The sequence below is a fragment of the Molossus molossus genome, unplaced genomic scaffold (genome assembly GCF_014108415.1).
Source record: "Molossus molossus isolate mMolMol1 unplaced genomic scaffold, mMolMol1.p scaffold_m16_p_16, whole genome shotgun sequence".
NCBI classification, from domain to species: Eukaryota; Metazoa; Chordata; class Mammalia; order Chiroptera; family Molossidae; genus Molossus; species Molossus molossus.
In genome coordinates, this window is record NW_023425351.1 from 72,201,881 (window position 1) to 72,216,861 (window position 14,981).

Below are 14,981 nucleotides of genomic sequence, written 5' to 3' on the forward strand. Positions count from 1 at the left end.
TCATACACTGCTGCTAGGAATGGCAACGTGCGGCTTCTTTGGCAAACACGTCAGCAGTTCATCAGAAAGTTACAGTTACCGTGGGACCCAGCAGTCCCACTCCTAGACATAAACTCAGGAGAACTGAAAACCATGTACACAGAGACTGTACATGAATGTTCACAGTAGCATTATTTATAATAGCCCCAAAGTGGCAATATCCCAAATACCCACCAGCTGACGAGCAGCTAAACAAAAAGCAGTGGATCCACACCACGCATGCGCTTTGCCAATGAGAAGGAGTGAAGTTCTCCTACATGACACGACATGGGTGAACCTTGAAACACTGTGCGGAGAGAAACAACCACAAAAAGCCACACCCCATATGATTCCACTTGTATGAGATGCCCAGAATAGGTCAATTTATACAAACAGAAAGTAGATGAGCCCTGGCTGGTTTGGCTCAGCAGTTGGAGCATTGACCCGCGGACCAGAGAGACCCGGGTTCAGTTCTCGCTAAGGGCACGTACCTCGGTTGCAGTTTGTCCCCGGCCCCAGTTGGGGTCATGTGGGTGGCAGCTACTCAATGTGTCCCTTTCACGTTGATGTTTCTCTCTCTCTCTTCCTCCCTCTCTCCTTCCCTGCTCTATCTGAAGATAAATGCAAAAATGTCCTCGAGTGAGGATAAAAAAAAAAAAGATGAGTGGTTGCCAAGGACTAGGGGGAGGGGGCAACAGGACGTAACTAACAGGGGTTTCTTTTTAATTTTTTTTCTTTATTAATTTTAGAGCAAGTGGAAGGGAGAGGTAGAGAGAGATAGAAACATCAATGAGAGAGAACATCGACTGGCCGCCTCCTGCATGCCCACACTGGGGATCAGGCCCACAACCTGGGCATGTGCCCTGACCAGGAATCAAACTGGTGACCTCTTGGTGCCTGGGTCGACGCTCAATCCCTGAGCCACACCAGCCGGGCCAGAGGTTTCCTTTGGGGGTAAAATACAATGCACTAAAATAGACTGTGGTGATGGTTGCACAACTCTGTGAATATGCTAAAAACAACCACTGAATTGTACATATAAGAGAGTTAATTTTATACCATGGGAATTATATCTCAATAAAGCTATTAGTAAATAAATAATTTCAAAAATTCACTTATCTCTTGTGGAGGGCAATATTGGGCAAATTAATGTTCTTTTCTTGAAAACGCAGGCAGGTGGGAATACTGGCTAACTGCTATTAACCATGTCACTATGTGTTAATCCCCGCCATGGAGCAATCTTCTGTGGAGTCTGTGCCCGAGACAGAGGCTGGCGGAGGCAAGTGACACAGACAGACGCGGCCCTCTCGGAGCGGTTCCGCTGAGCTTTCCTTTTGTAATACACTGAGGAAGCCGACATACATGATGGGCTTAAAAAGCCCACTGCAACACCTTGAAAGGACTTAAGAAGGCAAACGAGAGGCAATTTAAACTTAAACAATCAAAAGAAGTCCAGACTTCCGAACTTACGGGGCTCACGTAAACGCCTTGGTGCACGTCCCCGAACTGGCCTTCTCCAATGCACCGACCAAGCTCGATTCTTTCTCTCTGAATCTCATAATCCCTGGCTGCAAAACAGGGTCAAGTCGTCAAAACACAAGAGCAACATTCCAAATGTTGAAATGACACGTGACAGTTCATTTCATTAACATCCACCAGTAAAAATGTCATCAGAGGGACATCTTTCTATGAAAACGCTTTAAACAGTGGAATTCTCTTAAACAGCATTGGTTGAACTACCAAAACAGCGAGTTCTATTACAGGTAGATTTTTTTTATGTTTGATTTAATTTATATCTATGTGATAGTTTTAAAAAATAATTTCTCTAAGTATCAAGTTATATGCTTAATTAATAAGCGCTATTAGTTCAGGTATTAATATATGAAGGCTAAAAATGTTATTTACGGCAATTATTTTACAAATAACTCAAGTTTGCAAACACGGAGACAACAAAAAAATTGTGTCAAGAGCAACTTAAAAGTTTAAGAGTGTTCCACTTTATTATACTCCTATCTTGATATTATTCATGGAGCTAAAAGAGTTTAAAGAGGTAGCGTCTAAAATTTTCAAAATTATATGACTTGGAATCAGGTTGAACACATCACATACATTATAAGCATTGGTCTCAAATTAACGTATGAGATTGCTGACTTACACAAAACCAATTACGTGGAGGCATATGGACAGAAATGCCCACTGGGAGTCTAGGAGATGGTTCCGATCGGCCCAGGACTTGGCCTAGCTGCGGCCTCACCCGCCAGAAACGCAGCCCACAGCCCACACTGCCATGTCCCATTAGTATGATCACCGATGGAATTAAACAGCTCCCCCTGGTTTATCAAATTAGATAAATCATGCAGAAATTCAACCCAAATTTTAGATGGCTATTTTCCTCTTTAAAATCACTTTAGCTAGTAGTTCCATTGATTTAACAGCATGAGTAAACCAATGAAAAAAGGTTTAAAAATAAAAGTTAACCGAAAACGGAAACATCCCGTATCATTCCACAGGTTGCAATTGCAAGCAAATGCAGTTATTTTAAAGGAATCCTGTTACCTTCATCTATTCCATAGCTTTCTGTATTGCAATTAAGAGAGAAAAAAAATTGAAGACCTTGCTTAGAAATAACTAATAAAGATTAGGTTAACAACAATCAATTTGCAGAGTACATGTCAATGAGATTCACTTTGTTAAACTTTTAACTATGAATATGAGTAAAAAAAGAGGACTAGACACAAGTAGAAACAAAGTTTATTCTAGCTAACTCAATGCGACATAAACACCGCTTTAAAGTTCTATCTTGTGGCCCTGGCCGGTGTGGCTCAGCGGTAAGAGTGTCGGTCCACAGACTGAAGAGTCGAGGGTTCAATTCCAGGCAACGGCACATGCCTTGGTTGCAGTTCAGTCCCCAGCCCTGGCTGGGGTCGTGCAGGAGACAACCAATCGATGTGTCTCTTTTACACTGATGTTTTTCTCTCTCGTCCTCCCTCCCACTCTATTTGAAAATTAGTGGAAAAATATCCCCAGGTAAGGACTGAAAAATAAATGACAAAATGTCTAACCAAAAATTAATATTTTCCCAAATTGTTACTGCAAGTCAAAACGCACACACGTACGTTTTAGCTCTGGCCTCTGTTTCGCATCCCTCTCTGACAACACAGGCGGTGGGGAACGGGCCCAGGGCTCCTGAGGCTATGCAGGCCTCAGCGGGCTGGGTGGTTTCTCTTTATTTTGGTAACAGCTCCTCAGTGTACAGTAAGTCTAAACGCAAGCACCTTTTAAAATATTTACACCACACGGTAAAGCACTCCAGACATTTATATTACAAATATGTATGGCTCCACTGAAATCAGGTGTGAGCTGTTGCATTATTAATGCCTCCGAGGCTGTAAGGTGGAATTATGATGGGGCCTCTTTAAGGGGTAGGTTTACAGTTTTTAAAATGTGAATGACAGTTTAAGGGTGCCTCCAATTCTAGATCTGGGACTATAAGCTCCAACTGGAGACCCGGGCCTTCCAGATGCCCTCGATCAACCAGCCGCCTGGCAGTGAAGCGCGGGGCAGCCATCGCCGGCCGCCGGCCACAGGAACGCAGGAGAGAGAGCAGCTCTGTCCCCGGTTCGTCAGGGCGAGAACGCTGGTTCACGGGGACATGTGCCTCACTGAGCAGACTCAGGCATGGGATTAAATAGAGATATGCTTTAACTCTAAATAACATTTGTTTTCTACAGAGAGGAAATACTCTGATCAATAAAGGTTATACTATCACAGACCCAGAAAGCAAGAGGACAGCAAGCCTGAGTTTTGGGCACATAAATGCAGAATTCTGAGGGTTTTAAAGAGTATTTGTTAGACACTCAATGAGGCATTAAGAACAGTTCTAAAAGGCCAATAAGTATCTAAGGCCTTTACACGTGAGCTATTTACATATTAACTATCTGTCACCAGGGAAGGAGAACAAAGCAGAAGTCTGCTTACTTGAGGGCATGGTGTAGGTATCTTCTTCATCTATGATCTCAGCATAGTCGTCTGTTTCTGCAGGAAAGGAAACAGGTATGTTGGAAGAGGTTAAATATTTGAACTCCTGGCCTGTGGAGAATTTGAAAAGGCAAAATGGTCTGCCTCAATCCCCTATTATGCTTTCATGTTCTTAAAACACTATTACTCAATTTTTGCTCATACACGAGTCACTGAGAGAAATAAAAGTGGTATCATGGCCCCTGCTGTAGGACAGACCTGCTTCTCAGAGCAGACAGAGCACAGAGAGCCCTGGGGAAGGACCAAGACACGGGAACTGGGTCAGCCCCACCCCATGGGCACCGACGGCACCCTCCCTCCGCCCGCAGAGACCTCAGCACCACGCACTGTCCACTGGTGTCTCCAACAGCCCCCGAGGGCACTCACTCATCATCGGGCCCCACAGCATCGGCTCAGCGTTCTCCTTTGGAAAACAAAACTGGCAGCCGATTTCGGGGAGATTAACTGAGCTGATTCATTTTATTTGTTCAGGGCGAAAGCAGCCCAGGGACTTTTCTCTAGTAACCTTCTCACTCCGGTATTTGAAGAGCATACATTAACGCCAAACAGGCACAATATCTACCAAAAAGAGTAAGATGAGAATAAACAGCATATTAAAATGAGTTCTTTTCTGAGACATGGGCAAGGAGTCCTAGGACTTCCACTTACTCCTTCCCATGATGCAGCAACTTAAAAACCCACCCCCAAGTACTGGGGGACCGCATGGAGAGAGCCCCGCACGCACAGCAGCAATCACGTGTGGGAGAGGACACGCCCGCTGCTCCGCCTACGAGGCAGAGGAGGAGGGGCAGCCTTCGGGAATCACCTGACAAGAGCACTACTTTGAAAACCTGACCTGGCAGCCACTGGAAACCCCAGAGAAAGGAAAAACTAAATGTTCCTTCTTCTCTGATGCCATTATTTCTTCATTCCGATATGAAAATCGTAGAAACCAAAGAAAGGCGAGACTACAGTTCACACTCTCTAGGGCTCAGTCGTCCCACACACAGCTATGTAATGACTGCGAGCACGTCTAACAGTTCCCAGGAGAACTCATTTCTTAATTTGTAACCATCAGTACAAATTATTAAAGTAAAAAAAAATTTCAACTGATAGAGTGAAAAGTCGATAAACCAATCATCTTGAACACATTTAGCAAATATAAACCATTCACAATTTCTATATATAGGTCGATAACCTCTATTGTTCTTACGTGTCGACCCTGACCCTCCGGGACTGAAGAGGAACTAACCTAGCCCAAAGCCTGCATTCTTTCATTTCTACAGCTCTCCCTCCTACCTGTTCTCAGTGGACACTACGGACAGAATGTGCCCTGGTCCAGGCCTGCAGCGTTGCTTCCGTGTGAGAGGACTTAGCAAGACACTGTGACATGCAACTTGGGACAGAGGGAGCTGCCCAGGCACTGGTGAGAACCAGGACCGAGGGGGGAGGGACCTACTCTCTGTAGTTCAGACAACAGAAGCCACTTGAGCTGAGGGATGCTAGCTCACCATTTCCTCTCTCTTCTTCACTTAACAGGCTCAGCTCCAGGCCACTCCCATCAGAAAGCAAAACTAGCCCAGGTGTCCCAGACAGAACTCCCCTCCCTGGCTGGCCCTGAAGGGGGCAAGATGCTGGCATAAAAGCTGCTCAGACCCCACCTCTACTGCCCTCACCCAGCCACCCAGAGCTCCACTAAGGAGATGTCAGGACCCAGCGAGTGTCAGGTGCCCATGCTTCCCGTGGCACGGGCCCCACGGCTGCCAGTCCCAGGCCGGGAGGGAGAAGGTGACCCTCTTCCTGAGGGCTCACTGGTGCTGACACCCAGCTGGCTCATGGCTACTTCTGCTTTCGGCTAGAGTGCCACCTACTCAGGGACCCCTCTTCAAACTGACGTCCAATTACTCTTAACCATGTGCCTGTTCTACTTCCTCAGCACCTATGACGACCAGCGACCCGCCAGTCCTGGGCTCCCCATCAGCTCTCCAGAACGGGTCCCGTGTCCTGTGCACACGCTCAGCTCCTGAACGGCACCTGCACAGAGAGGGCTCAGGAGGCGCCTGTGACAACGAGGACAGCGCGTCGTGACCACGCTGAGCAAAGAGGAGCCAGGTGCAGGGCGGGGCGCACCGCACTCATAAGGCCCCCCTCAGCTGAGGCACCACCTCATATTTGGGGGTGACCTGCCTGACCTTCATCTGTCCGCCTCAGCTGCGCCCTCTGTATGAACGAGGACACATGCCCTGGAGGGTTGCTCAGGGTCTCAGGAGCTGTAGGAGCTGAGACCGGCCCTGCTGCAGGAGCACAGGCTCTGCCTCCTCTGCAGAGCTCCATGGACAGAAGCAGGCCTCGGAGGGCGAGGGCCGCCCAGGGGGCAGTGCTGGTCCCAGGGCTGCCTTGGTATCAAATCCTCAGTGGAGGCAGCAGTTCTGAAGCAGCAGGAATGAAACAGCTACTACCCGTCAGGTAGCACAGACCTGCCTTGGCATAGTGGAGGCGGCAGCTGGATTAATTCAGTGACCAGGAAGGGCCCACCCTTCCCTGGCCTGTCGTGTGAATTCCATACAGAACCTTGGGGATGTGCAGGCTCTCTGGAAGTTATCCGGTGACATCTGGGGTGCCAATGTGAGCACTGGGCTGCCATGGACAGAACTCGTGTCCTTCCCGGGCATCAATACCGCTGCACAGGTACAGGGACCAAGTGGAGCTCAGCGTCACCTTTTGCATGAGCATCTTTGAGTGGCAGCACCTGCCCGTTTCTCTGAGCATTCTTGACATTGATTTGGTTCCATTCCTGTCTTTCTCTCTGGGCTTTAGGATCACGGGCTGTATGACATTGACGGGAGAGGTACGTCCACACACTCGAGGCCCCTGAGAAACTGGAGCCCACCTGAACTGCCCAGCCTCCAAGAAATGGTGAGACAGAAGAACCAGAAACAGAGAGAGGAGACAGGCTCAAGACCGGGGCATGCGCACAGGAGCAGACAGCGCGCATGCTCCACTCGATGGTGGCAGCGAGCCCTGCGCCAGCCGCGGAGACACCATCAAGTGCTGTTCTCACCCCCGGGTGATGAGGAGGTTTCTCGGGGTACCAGGGCCAGTCCATGGCAGGCTGGCAGCAGAAGGCACTCCAGCACATGGCCCTCCGCCACGCTGAGTGCATTTTGACATGGATTCTTCCCTGAAGGAGGTCTGGGATCCCCATACCACCCCTTGTGGGCACCGTTTTACTCCAGGGCTGCTCACAGGAAGGCTTATCAGGGCCTATGTACTTGGGAGACAATTTTAGGATGCCTGGCCCATGAGTTAACCATTTTGAAATAAACACTTAAGCAAAAGTGCCCCGGCCAGTTTGGCTCAGCAGTTAAGAGTGTCGGCCAGTAGACCAAAGGGTTGAGGATTCAATTCCCAATTAAGGGCACGTACCTCGGTTGCAGTTTTGATCCCCGGTTGGGGTCGTGTGAGAGACAACCAATTAATGTCTATGTGTCTCTCTCTCCCTCTCCCTCCCTCCCTTCCACTCTATCTAAAGATCAATAGAAAAATATCTTCGGGTGAGGACTAACTACAACAAAAAGCGGGACTTCTAAAGCCTCGGACATTATTTGAAAAGTTTGGTATCACAGTACGTGGTAAAATAAAAATGATATGAAGACATATAAAAAGAACGAAAACCAACAGCTCAGAGACCTGCAGAGAAAGTGCTCGTTCTCATTTTAAAGCCAAGCGAAGGGACGCAGGGAAGCCACCATGACAGCGCCCAGAGCCTGAGGGCCCTGCAGCCGCTGGTGAGAGCCGGTCTGGATCGGGAGGGACATGGCAGCTGCAGTGATGCCCTCACTGGCCACCAATGAAGGGACTGCACAGCCTCCAGGCTCCCCACTTCCCAGGGCTGGCCGCCTGCTGACCTTCCCACAGAGGGCTGCAGACAGTGAATCTGTCACCAGGCCCCGGCAGGGAACGGTGGCCCTGTCCCCTGGTGGCATGGGTGTTGGCTTGGACCCCTGCAGTTCTGATGCGTTGTTCCCAACAGGCCTCCCCGAGGCCCTCAGGATGAGTGAACAAGCCATTGGTCCCATGTGGCCACATCTGCACAGTGACTAGGCTACTCGGTCATTCAGGGGCTGGACCGACCACAGCTTTCATCCACCTGGTGACTCAGACATGCCCTGCTCTTCCCTGTCCACTAGCTATAGGACCCAGCCAGGGGGGCGAACTTTTTGTAAATGGCCAACAGCACGGCTCACACAGCCCCAGCTACTCACACTCACTTGTGCTGCTCACACTACGTGGGTAAGAGCCACAACCACTAGGTAAATGAACCAGGTAACCATGATCCAATGAAACTGACTAATGGCCCTGACTGGTGTCACTCAGCTGTTAGAGTGTCAGCCCTAGGACCAAGGGGTCACAGGCTCGATGCTCAGTCAAGGGCACGTACCTGGGTTGCAGGTTTGATCCCTGCCCTGGCTGGGGCAGGTGGCAACCAATCGACGTGTCTCTCTCACATCGCTATTTCTTTCTCTCCCCCCACCGCCCCTTCCCTACCACTCTCTCTAATAATCAATGGAAAAGATATCTTCAGAAGAGGATTAAAAAAATTTAAGAGAAACAAGAACTGACTTGTGGACATTGCCATTTGAACTTCCTGTAGTTTCAATGCCACAAACACTATTCTACTTCTGTTTCCCCACCAGCCATTAAAAACGTAATAATCATTCTTAGCTCAAGGGGCGATATAAAATCAGCAGATGGGCAGTATTTGGCCTGCAGACCTCGGTATGTGGCCCCCTGACCTAAACTAAGTGATTAAAGGCTTAAGGCTCAGTTTCTCTGTCTGTAAAGCGGGCTACCAGTACTGCTGTGTCTAATGTCCAGCATCAGGAAATGCAAATGTGGGAGCACGCATGACGACGCCTCCTTGACGGACCTGTGCTTGCACAGCAGTCCCCCACACACCGGAGACCTCCCCAGGGGAAGACGCAGGTCCCTCATGTCAGCTGAGGGCAGTGCAAGCGGCAGCAGCCTGAGACCCAGCCACTCATCTCCTGGTGGCCACGGACCATCCGTGTCTGCACCTGCACAGCAGTGAATCGCTGCCCATGGACACTGCCCGTGAGCGGCAGCAGCTGCCCGTCACTCCCGGGAGTGCACTGGGAGTGAGCTCAACGCCCTGGCTGTGTCCACGAAGAAGACGTGCTTCTCCGGCCACACCGAGCTGAGACCTCTCACTGCACATGCTCTGCTCGTCATGCCAAAGTTGTCCGTCCCCTCACCCACGTGAACACAGGCGGAGCTTCAGCACGAGGAAAACACTCTCCCTGCACGTTCGCGGACAGACTGGCTCCTGAAAGCAGAGCGCGGCTGCGGGGCGCGGGGCACGAGGCAGGCGGACAGGGGCCACTGCCCACGGTCAGGTTCCCAGCTGACTCAGAGCGCCCTCCATTGCTTGGGAGCCGTCCTCACATGACAACTGAAACCTCCGAAACCCCTGGGGCCTGCCGCTCTCCTCAGCATGCACCCTTCCTGCCCACGCCCTCCCTCCCCAACAGCACGATGCAGGTCCCACACTCGGGAACAGGGTCCGTGTCTGTCATCAGTGCTCTCGAGTGCAACTCATGTTCCGAATGGTACCATTCAGACCACTTTTCTACAATTCTGGCTTGAAGGTCAAAATCTAGAAAATTCACTGTGAGTATATACAACTCAAATGTGCGAGTGAGACGTGGTGAAGGAACGGAGCCACGCTCTCCGTGTGGGAGCCCTGAACCCCTTGCTCTGTTGCACGGAAACCAGTCTGCCCTCACTCCACACTGAACGACGTGCACATCAGTACATACCGCCGCACGTTAGTGAACATGAATGAGAAAAGAAACATTACCGTCCCCACTAATTTCATCTGCAGATCCAGGCAGCATGCAAAGAAAGGGGGAGGAGAGAGGGAAAACACTATTAAAATGACAAGTAAATCAAAGTGTAAGGAAAATAAAAAAATCACCCCAAGGCCTACTTAAGACAGAAGATCTGCAGCCGAGTGCGGCAGCGTCGAAGGCGGTTTCTCTCACCGAACAACATTCACTGGATTGCCTCTCACAATTAAGTGTTAAAATGGTTTCTACCCCCCTCAAAGGGAATTTGGACGCTCTTAGATAAAAGTGAACGCAAGGCATCGTTAGTGTGGACGTTGACTGGTAAGCAGGGGCAGCCCGGCGGGCTCTTCCGCGAGCCCAGCGCCAGGCCCCGAGGGGCAGGCGCACGAAGCTGTGCTCGCTCACAGGCTGTTTCCACGTGTATCCACACGGCGCTCAGAGAAGTCCCTGCTCTATCACTACGCGTCTGCTTTCCTAGAACACCGTCCACGTGGCTGGCTGCCGCTACGCCCGCCGCCACCCCTCAGCAGCTGCCCCAAGCACAGATACTGCCCATGGCTCCCTGGCCACTCCCCTGCATCCAGCCGCATGCACCACCAGGAAAGCACGGTGCAAACACAGTAGCTGCCGGCCCTGCACTACAACACCCACACCACCCCCACCCCAACACCCACACGTGGAACCAGGAAGCTCCCTACCGCCCTGCACTGCATGCACACATCAGCAAACAGGCGAACAAAATCTTCTACCAACAGAGCAGCCCGAAGACCTCTACTTGAACCCTGGCCCCTGAATCGCTGCTGGGTGGGGCAGCGCACACAGACCCCAGCAAGGTGGCTCTGCCCGGGCCCTGTGGCGGCTAAGGGCCTGTGCAAAGGTGAGTGCAGTACCCGTAGGAGGCTCGTGGGAACAGAAGAGCAAAGGGAGGAAGCGCCTAGCTTTCTTAACCTTATGCTGGCAGTGACTGACTCCTTTATAAAGAGGCGAGAGAAGAGAGAAAAACAGAAACATTATTTCAGTACAAAAGAAATGTATGTCACATTTTACGGCACAGCTATAAAAATAAATACAAAATTGCAGTATCTTATTTGACTATTGACACAGTTTCTTACTATGATTGACGTGGGTTTGAAAAAACATGAATATTTTAACATGCAATTTCCTCTTTTAGCAAAGATTAGCACTAGGTAGAGAGACTTCTAGCAAGACATAAGGAGAGTCTCACAGTTCTGCACCCAGCCAAGTGAAGGTACAGATATCTTTACAAACAACAAAACCAAAACAAAATGAAACAAGACAAAATTAAAGACCAATACATAATTCCAGATTCTTGTGAACATCTAACATTCAACCATAAAGCAAAAATTGTGGGAAACGAGCATAGCTGATCCTGATTTGTAAAAGAGCTTTATGGGCAATTTCCCCCAAATCATCAGCAGACACAGACTTAGAGACCGTACGTGTACACCTCAAATAAATTACCTTATTATAAAAAACTGGTGATTAGGATGTTTGAATCCACAGGTTGTAAAGCCCTCTGCCCACTGACAGCGCTTACACATTCACTCCCTCGTTCCCACACCCAAGCTCGTCTGACAGTCAGCATCACTACAGTAGGCACCTGCTGGATCAGCAAGACATCCCGGCCCTCCAGGAGCTCACAACACAGTGAGAAACAGAGAAGAAACGACAGTATGTAGAGCAACAGCAGAATGTCACAGTGAGGGCAAACAAGGGACACACAACATAGCCCTTTACGATGCAGCAGTGACAATGTGTGACAACAGACATGGGTGGCGTGAAAGTTTAACCGCAGACCCATCGAGAAGGATGAGGACGTCAGGTGTGGGCCCAGGGAGAGCACAGGTCAGGGTCAAGATGGCAGCACTCACAGACGTCATCAACGAGTTAGGTAGGAACGGGGAAGTGGGACATCATTTAAGGAAACATCAGGGAATGATGAGGTCAGGCCCAGTGGGTCAACATGTCCTCTGATGTGTAGTCACGCAAGTGACCAGGCCTCTCAATCTCATTCCTCTCCTTGGAAATTACAGTTTAGTGCTAACAATGCTGAACTTGATCTCAGCCCTGAGTTCCGAGAAAACAGCCCTCCTGGCAAATCATCCAACCTGGGGTGCTCATGGGAACCCCTGCCCTCAGCATTGCTAGAAATCCATGAATTCCCACCAGACAACATCTTCTGGGGAGGGAGGCAGCTCACTGTCCGCGCCCGCGGGGGAAGGGAAGGAGGAGCCTTTCCAGCAGGGACCGTTCCTCGGGCGACCGGCTGGCCAGTCTCGCTGAACCGCCAACGGGGAAAGGAATCCGCTGTCCCCTCTTCCGGCCCGATGGAACCCAGGCGTGGAGATCAGTGGCTGCGAAAGCGGTCAGGTGATGTGCTCACGGGGCTTTCCAGTGGATGCATCGGACAGACCAAACCTACTGCTCGGTCCGAGTGTCACAGACAGCCAGGCGTCACTTGCACCACCCATGACGCGGTCTCATTACAAACACCCATTGAGCCCAACTCCGACCAAGCCTCTCTGGATCCTAATGCCCAGCTTAGAGAAAGTGCAAGAAGACGGGGGCCTGGGAGCAATGCGCCCAGCAGGACATCACAGAGGTGGATCAGCCAGATCTGGGGCGGGGGGGGGGGGGGTGGACAACAAATAAGCTGCGATCAGAAAAGAAAGGAGGAAACAGGAGAAGCAGCAAGTTCGACCAGCACTGCTGCTGGCTCCTGACCAGACAGCTGAGTGAGGAAGCACCTCGAGCAAAGGGACTTCAGCACAGACTGGACAGCTGGTACACAGGAATCGCAGTCCATTTTCTTGTAGTACAACACTTCCAAAGAGCCTTACGTTCTAGAACTACTTACAAATGAAAGATCATTGAAGCCTGGTGAAGGCCTGTCCTGAACCAAGCCCCCGCCCCGTGACCACACTCCCAGACCCCTAGTCACAAGTGCTGCCTGTCGGCTCTGAGTGCTACCTGAGATCTACACAACATGCACACGTTTCCTGAAAGGAAAAAAGTCTTGATACTTAGGCTAGAAACCTACTCTAGGATTCAGAATAATGTGCTCAAGGAAGTACACTGTTCTGTTAGACATTTTGTAGATCTGTTCACCTTATTATTATTTCTTGTTAATCTTCATTCATGGATATTTTTTCCACTGATTTTTAGGTAGAGTGGAAGAAAGGGAAGGGGCGGGGGAGAGAGGGAAGGGGAGAGCGAAACACCGATGTGAGAGACGCACAGATTGGCTGTGCCCTACACACGCCCTGACCAGGCCAGGGATTGAACTGCAACCCAGGTGTGTGCCCTTGACTGGGAAATGAACCTGAGACCCTGCTATGCACAGGTGGATGTTCCAACCACTGACTCCCACCGGCCAGGGCCACCGTACTCAATTTTAGAGAGAAATTTGGTCTTGATAGCGAAGATAAGCTCTCCACATACTTAACATTAATTGTAACTGTCTTACAGAAGATGCAATAAGTACCTTTCCTTCGCAATGAAACACAAGTGAGGCCTGCTATCTCATCACCGGAATGAAAGCATACTGCTCTATTTCCCAGCCGGGGCCCCCTGGGTGCTGGATCGAGCGAGTGCCTCCACGGCCCCTGCCCATAAGCTCCTACAGAGCCCCAGAACAATTCGCAGTGAGCAGCTCAGGATCGTCTGGGAGACCAGGGACCCTCAGGGTCACTGCTGGCTCTCAGTGTCCCTACTTTTCTCCTTCCTATACCTGAGCGTGTCCCTAAGTGCCCAGCACCCTTGCTCGGGCACAGAAATTCATTAAGAACATTAGCAACGTGCTGGTCACCCTACAGCCCACCAGGCATGGGACACCATCCACCAGGCACCGGCCCTGGAGCCAACCTCTGCTCCACCCTGCTGGCAGTGCTCAGAGCCTTCTGACGCCGAGTACTCGGCACACATCTGTCACACGCACGGGGTACCTTTGAGAATCAGACCAACACAAGCACACTTCCTGAGAGGGGCTTACAGGGTGCTTACGCACAAAAGAGCAATGAGCAGCCCGGTGGGTGTGCTCAGTGGATGGAGCGTGGTCCCATGGACTGAGAGGCCCCAGTTCGATTCCCGGTCAGGGCACAGGCCCAGGTTGTGGCCCGGGTTGTGGGCTTGACCCCAGTAGGGGGCGTGCAGGAGGCAGCTGATCAACGTTTCTCTCTCACATCGATGTTTCTATTTCTCTCTCCCTCCCTCTCTCTTTAGGAGGGAAAAAAAATCAATAAAAACATATAAAAATTATTTTTTAAAAAGAGAGTGATGAACAGTTACATGTGTGTGTGGAAAACAAAGCGCCGCCAGCAGCGAGGCGCAGCGAGAGCGGAGCTTCGGGAAAGGGCTCGAGGCCAACGGGCGTCCAGGAACCCGCCGGGTCTCCCCGAGGCCAGGCTGCGGCCCCGGAGCTGGCAGGGGCTGAGTGGCACACATCGGAGGACAGACCGTGTGTGCAGAACACGAGTGTGCTGTGAGGTGGAAGCCTGGGTCCACCGAAGACCTGTTTCCTTCCCCCTCCTGTTTTCCAGTTTTCAGTGGAAAGACACATGTATTTTGAAAACATACCAAGGAAAGCACAGCACGCTCACCATGCCAACAAACAGTGAAGATGATGTTCATGCCAGTATCTGAACTAGACGTTTAAAAAAGTAAGGGTGAGGATAAAAAAAAAAAGTAATAATCAAACACCATTTTATGTTAATTGTGAAAGACAAAAACCATTTTAAAATGTATCACATATCTGGAACATCAGAACACAATGAATATACAAAATATACTCTGTTAATTCTGCTGAACTGCAAAGATAAATTATAATGGCAATTCCAAAAGTAAAAATTTCACACTAAATATGGTTAACATGACAGTAAAACTAAAAACCGACTTGGAATTCTATAGAACTGTGTGAGTAATCTGGAATTACTCTTGTATGGCTCACCTACGGAAAACCCGTATTTACACCGATTTAATGATGGTGAGATTACGCAGTTGGGTAGTCAGTGTCTCATTTCTATGAGCTGTTCAGGAGGCAGAATCATAATAAAAGGA

General features: G+C 50.0%; 2 protein-coding genes across 14 annotated transcripts in view; both read right to left on the reverse strand.

Moving 5' to 3' along the window:
• Positions 1 to 14,981, reverse strand: part of AGO2 (argonaute RISC catalytic component 2) — a 381,544-nt gene that overhangs the window by 139,558 nt on the left and 227,005 nt on the right. The window lies entirely within an intron of this gene.
• The window catches only part of PTK2 (protein tyrosine kinase 2), a 149,478-nt gene that overhangs the window by 50,327 nt on the left and 84,170 nt on the right, over positions 1 to 14,981 (reverse strand). For 5 of the 10 annotated variants that reach the window (XR_004959849.1, XM_036263886.1, XM_036263895.1 and 2 more), the window contains 4 exons: positions 9,917 to 9,934; positions 3,997 to 4,053; positions 2,575 to 2,595; positions 1,489 to 1,586 (listed from right to left, as the gene is read on the reverse strand). Coding sequence is in view for 9 of the 10 variants with exons in the window: in XM_036263886.1 (XP_036119779.1) it covers positions 1,489 to 1,586; positions 2,575 to 2,595; positions 3,997 to 4,053; positions 9,917 to 9,934 (194 nt within the window). In the remaining variant the exon portion in view is untranslated. The remainder of the gene's footprint in view (positions 1 to 1,488; positions 1,587 to 2,574; positions 2,596 to 3,996; positions 4,054 to 9,916; positions 9,935 to 14,981) is intronic. The other 5 variants (XM_036263889.1, XM_036263890.1, XM_036263891.1 and 2 more) reach the window with 3 other exon arrangements.